Genomic DNA, 6,000 nt, shown 5'->3' on the forward strand with positions numbered 1-6,000 from the left:
AATGACATCAAGATTTTCTTTAATTACTGTAGTTTTAAACCCCTGATTTTCTTGTGGTGGAGGCCTGAGAACCATTGGAGACCTTGGGGGGTGGAGGGGTGCCAAAGACAATTGTGGCCTGGGAATATTTGCCAGCTGGACTATGTGATTTTGTTCTCAATTTTTTTCCCCCGTTTTCCTTTCAGATCCTGCTTTCTGGCTCGCTGGGGTCTGCAAATGCCCAGATCTAGAAGTGGCAGACCCAGACTGCACTGCTACATCAGTCCCTGCAACTGAGAGCCAATGCAACAGTGAGCAGCAATTTGAGACACCAGGAATCCTGCCTTTAACAGACTACACTCCATAGCCACAATTCCCATTGAATGTTGAAGGCCCAGGTTTGCTCCTGTTTGCACCCTTTTGGCTTTAACAGCTACTCCTGATTTGTTTGAGGAACACAGTTTGGAATCTGGGATTCATTTCCTATTCTAAAGAAAGAAAAAGAAAAGAACAAACACAGTTTGGATCCAACTATCTTGCAGGCTGAAATTCTGTTCTGCATTTTTTCCTTCCCATGCTGCAGCCTCCCCTGCTCCTTCTGCCTATTTTCAGCTGAACTGCTGAGATGCTGAAATTCAAACGACATGAATGTGCATCATATCTATCACTCACAATTGTGTTGGTGCAATATCTTCCTACCTACCCGTCCTACATCAAAGTAAAATCCTCTGGTTCCCTGACACAGTGAAGACTATCTTGCAAGTATGACAGGAATTCTGCTCAGAGGAGGGAAAGTGCTGCAGCAGCTGGTTCTTGAGGCTGCTGCCCACCATGGAGAGGTGCAATGCTATCCTGAACTCAATCCCCAGCTGATGTGCCAGCACAAAGCATCAAGACCCATCCTTTGGAAAAGCTATGGGGTGTGGATGTGAAAGATGTTGATCTGCTCCTGCTGGCAAAGAGGCAGCACTCTCTACCAGCTCCCCACAGAAAGGGGAGCTGGAAGAGTATTTTGGATCCCACAGGCCCCCACCATGGAGAAGGGTTGAGAACAAAGCCATTTTATGTAATAATCTTGAGGCATTGTCAGCAGCAAAGATCTGAGGGGAGTGGCTAAAGCAGGAGGAGGACATTACAGATCCCAATAAGTAGAAATCACACAATTATTTGGGACAAACTGTGGCTGCAGATGAGCTCCTCCATAGAATCTCATTAACATGAGCTACCTTGCCAGGGACTGAAGGGACACATGCAGCCTTCATGCTCTCAGAACAAGACATCACACAGCATAGCTGGGGAGTTGGAAAATTCCCATTTCCTGCAACTCTTGCAAAAGACTCTCTTCGGCCACTTTGTAATCAGTTCTGCACCATCTCCTTTCTGAACTCTTTAGTCTTTTCCTCATGAGTCAGCTCCTGCAGTACCCGAAGCAAAATAGATCCACCTTTTGGATAAGAGAAAACTTGTCCTATACACTGGTTTTATCTTTAGTAACCTGAGCCAGCAAGATGCCTAAAAACCAGGTGGATTTTCACAATCTTGCTAAGAGAGCAGGGAGGGAAAGCCTTACTGGAAGGCAAAGCCTAGATATGCATTGCATAGCACAGTATGGACATCCTTCCTCCACCCCTGCTGTCCCCAGTAACTTGTCGGGACTTGATCCTTTAACAGGACACAGTATGCAAAACACTTGGAAACCATGGTCTTATTTGGACACTTTGTCTTATTCTTCATCCAAATTAAATTGTTCTTCTGTGAGCCTTACCAGCAGTGCCCCAGTTCCACAGTGCTTCAGTCACTCCTTTCAGAAAGGAGGAAAATACTCCATCATCTGCATATGCCACAAACATCAAACGAGGATCGGCTCACACGAACAAAAGCAGAAGCACGCTACATCTGTGCTTGTCCAAATTATTTGGCAAATAACAAGTATATTGGGAAAGAACAGATAGATGAGGACAAAACAGAGGAGTTATTTCCTCACAAACCATATTCTTAATAAATAACTTGACTCACTTTGCTAAGAATAATTTGACTGGAACACTGGACTTAAACTGTTTAAAACTTTTATTTTCCACTTGCTCTTCATGCACAGATTCTGCGGCAATTTAACTCATTTTACTGGAATGGGGGACCAGAATTACACCTCAGCATTGCACTATTAAGCAGCAAAATTACCACTGTTCCTCTTTGTGTGCCTCCCCTCTGTTTTAGACTTCTTCACCGGTATGCAACATATTTCTATTCATACAGAAATTCTAAAATGCAATTGTAGGGTAAGATATAAAATTCCCTACATGGCTGATCAGGACATAAACAACCACAGCACAAGTTGCTTGCTAACCTTCTACCACTCAGCACCAGAATTAATTCAAGAAAGCACTTTCTTCCCCTCACTCCATCCCCTCATTTTTCCTTTTCCTCCAACCTATGCAGCTTCAATGTACACAATTTAATTTGCAGAAGTTTTTAGCTCATCCATCTGGGTCACATATCTATGGGTGATACCAGTACAAGTTAAATATCCCAGAAAGAATTTTGGGGGTTTGCACTCCATTCATCTCCAGAGCAAAGCTCCTGATGGCAAGCCGAGGCTCAACCACCTGAGGAGGATTTGGACATGCAGGCTCCATCAGCAGCCATACATCCCAAGTACTGCCCAGGCATAGAAAGCAGATTTCCTTGCCATCTTCTGGGGCTTTTTCTTTTCCTCACGAGATCTGTTGTCAGAGAAAGGGAGTTGAGAGCTTCTTTCCTTCCACCAGTGGGTTGGTTTCACTCTGCTACATTAATGGGAATTGCAGGTGCACTTCAACCCAAATGTTCATTTCTTCAAATAGCAAAAAAGGCTACATGCACTTGGGGAGAAAGAAAATCCATCCGTTCGTGCAATCTTAGCTTTCAAGGGGAAATGTGCAGTGGAAAAAGAAGAAATGATAGGGGAAATTAAATTAAAATGCAGGAAAAAGAATATTAGTAACAGAAGGGAACTTTTACCTGTGGTGCTTGCCAAAATGCTTTCATGATGCTCAGTGAGAATACACAGGTGTGCAGGAAGCCCAGCAGACTATCCAAGTACGATGCTGAGTTGCCAGGTTCCAGGGTAATTGTCCTGTAACTGTAGCCTTGGAGAACTCAGCAGCTCAGGCCAGCTCTGATCTCGGTGGCTCTGTTGTCCCTTATATCCCTAGGCTGGCAGGACAGCCCCTGGGGCATTCCTGCAGTATCTCCTGGTTCTCCTGCCAAATGGTCTGTAGCACCTTCAAAGGCACCGCGAGGGAAGAGGGGATGCAGGGCAGCACTCACTGACATGGCAGAGGGTGTTCTGGTAAGAGTTTCCCAGGCACTTTGTGACAAAGAACATGGGAGGCTGTTTGCTCTTGCAGTCCAAGTTGCTTGCTCAGACCTACAGAACTGCCCAAACACTGCCAGCCTGCACTCAAATAATTTCCAGAGCCTTACTACTGTGCACTGCAGCTCCATTTCCAGATATTTCACCAGTTCCTTGTACAGCACCATGAAAACATCCCTATCTCCACAGGTCACCTGCCTAATATACCTGGATTGTACTTATATTGGCAGAGAGCAGCCACCAATGTTTGAACACCCAAGGCTGTATTGCTGCTGTTTCACTTAATTTTAAAAAAGAGAGAATTTACTAAAACCCCAACCACACATAAATATAGTATAAAAATTCCTTTCCCATCCTTTTCCACTCCTTCCCACAAGTTCACTGGAATGGCAAGGTTTCTGATATGGATACCAGTCCTTTGAATAAAACTTGGCAGGTTCCACATCACTCATTTCACACAGCACAGTGCTGCACGACATTAACAGCTTCCAGCCATACCATTGACAAGAGGAAAATAATTCCTTCTGTTAGCAGTGACCTTCCAAGGTAGTGTGCTAACAGCCTTTATTTCATTGATTTTCCCAAATCATTGTCAGAATTTCTGGTAATAGGTTCATTAGTCTCACAATGAAGAGACGATTAATATATCCACCAAGAAAAGAGCAGGAGGAGCTACAAAGAACATGAGAAAATGACGATGGTGTGATGTGAATGGTAGATCAGCTTGGGTCACAGGTGGTGCTGCCCAGTGTTGTTCTCCTCTCTGTGCTGTTAGAAATTAGGGTGCAACCAGGCTCACACCCATCTGACCTAACTGGCCATTCCCCAGTCTGATCATGGACCCTGCTCAGCTCTGGGCTCTGTGCACAGACTTCATTCTTGAAGACCTCACAGTTTTATCGCTTAGCTCCACACAGTTCAGCTCACTACGTGCTGCTGGCTTTCACCCAAACAAGCTCAGTTGATCTGTTTTGTCCCAAATTTCCTATGTGGCTGAGGTGTCTCTCTTTTTCTTTCTATTTCTGGGTAATCACCTTGAAATGGACAGCAACTGAAAACTTATCAGCCTTGACATTCCCTGAAATCACTACCTTCCCATTTTTGTCAACGCCACGTCATTCCCCCCATCCATTAGGGGCTATACTAGAAATAATGTCTCCTGATTGCTTAGAATGCAAACCAGTCAAAGCACATGTTGATAGAAATTATATCTGTCTCAAGTAAAGAGCAGCAACTTTGAATACCGTTTACAACAACAAAAATTTAAAAACCAATAAAAATTGTACTGCAATAACAATTGCTGATATCATGGTATTGTAACCCCTTGAAGACCTAGACCAACCCCATCTAACCATGCTTTCATTCCTGCGTATTTCTAATTTCACTCTACTTTATCTACATCCTACCAGACTGTGGACTTTCAAGAGTGTTATCTTTCCATTTCTCTTACAGGATGGGATTGTAGAGAACATGTATCACAGCAAACTCCTCTGTTCATCTCAGAATCTCGAAGAGACAGGAGTACGCCCAGAGCGAGAGGCCCCAGGCTCAGGGGACTCAGCAGCAGCTGGACCATCTGTGCTGCTGAGTCCCATGGTCACGTTTAATGCTTTCCTGAAGCTACACCTGCATGCCAAAGTGGACAAATTCACATCCTTAAGACAGAAGAGAAGCAGTTTTAATGCTCTCATGCAATCTTTGGCTTGCTTTTGCTATTTGTAGTATCACTAAGGAAACCAAATGTGACACTGGTGATCTTTATTCAACATGTCCCTTCCCCACACATGATCTCAGCTAACTTGTGTATCACTTAAGCCCAGCCCATTCTTTCCCATACAAATGCCCAGGAAATCAGGTTGAACTGGAAGGTAAGCAATGATAGCTGTCACTGGATAATTTTATGTCCAGTCCATGAAGAGCTCCAGGCCTTTGGAGCTGCAGCACCTGTGATGCTAAGCAGAGTACATGGTATGTTTGTTATAAAGTTAATAACAACACATCTTGCTGGAAGGTCTCACCGCACTTTACAGCAGTGGGATGTAATTACCTCCCAGAAATGGAGTCAAAGGTGATGTGAATCCTCTGAGATCATCTACCTGGTCTGGAACAGCCACCAAGGTTACAGTTCAGGACTTCTGTGTCCCCACCCAATGCTTCCTCCAAGTGAGCCTAACAATAAAACACACTGGACTAGATAAAAATACAGCCAATTCTGTCTCAAATCCAGGCTTTGCTCTACCCTTCCCTGGAAGCTGGCACTTTCTTTTTAAAGCATTCACCTTCATTTCTGAATAAAATGATCACTGTTTGCCAGTCCCTGATGTTGGCTACTGCCTGTGGAAAAGCAGAGTTTTAGTTTTGTAAATTCTGAGGGGGGAAAAAAACCCAAAACAGCCAACTAACCAACCCCGAACTCTTTACTTTTGATTGAAATTCATCCAGAAATTATTCTGGCCTGCTTTTTAGCCTGTGAGCCAGCAACAGGTATGGGATGAATTTTTCATGGCAGTATTAGAGTACAATTAGCAGTTTTCTGAGCTTGATATTTTCTGCACTCATCCTCACAATTAACCTCTTTGCTGGGGATATGTGACCTTTCCCAGTATCAGAGGTGGATTCACACTTGAGGCCAAGTTCTGTGATCACCCACACAGCTACAGCTCACACTC

At 44.1% G+C, this 6,000-nt stretch overlaps 1 protein-coding gene across 1 annotated transcript in view; it reads right to left on the reverse strand.

Annotated features, from left to right (window-relative positions):
- Nucleotides 1-3,097, reverse strand: part of OSTN (osteocrin) — a 50,800-nt gene extending 47,703 nt beyond the window's left edge. Inside the window, exon 1 of the mRNA XM_048315084.1 lies at nucleotides 2,977-3,097. Coding sequence (XP_048171041.1) covers nucleotides 2,977-3,003 — 27 coding nt within the window. The 5' untranslated portion in view covers nucleotides 3,004-3,097. The remainder of the gene's footprint in view (nucleotides 1-2,976) is intronic.
- Between the last annotated feature and the right edge of the window lie 2,903 nt (nucleotides 3,098-6,000).

Source organism: Corvus hawaiiensis, chromosome 10, assembly GCF_020740725.1.
Source record: "Corvus hawaiiensis isolate bCorHaw1 chromosome 10, bCorHaw1.pri.cur, whole genome shotgun sequence".
Classification (NCBI taxonomy): Eukaryota; Metazoa; Chordata; class Aves; order Passeriformes; family Corvidae; genus Corvus; species Corvus hawaiiensis.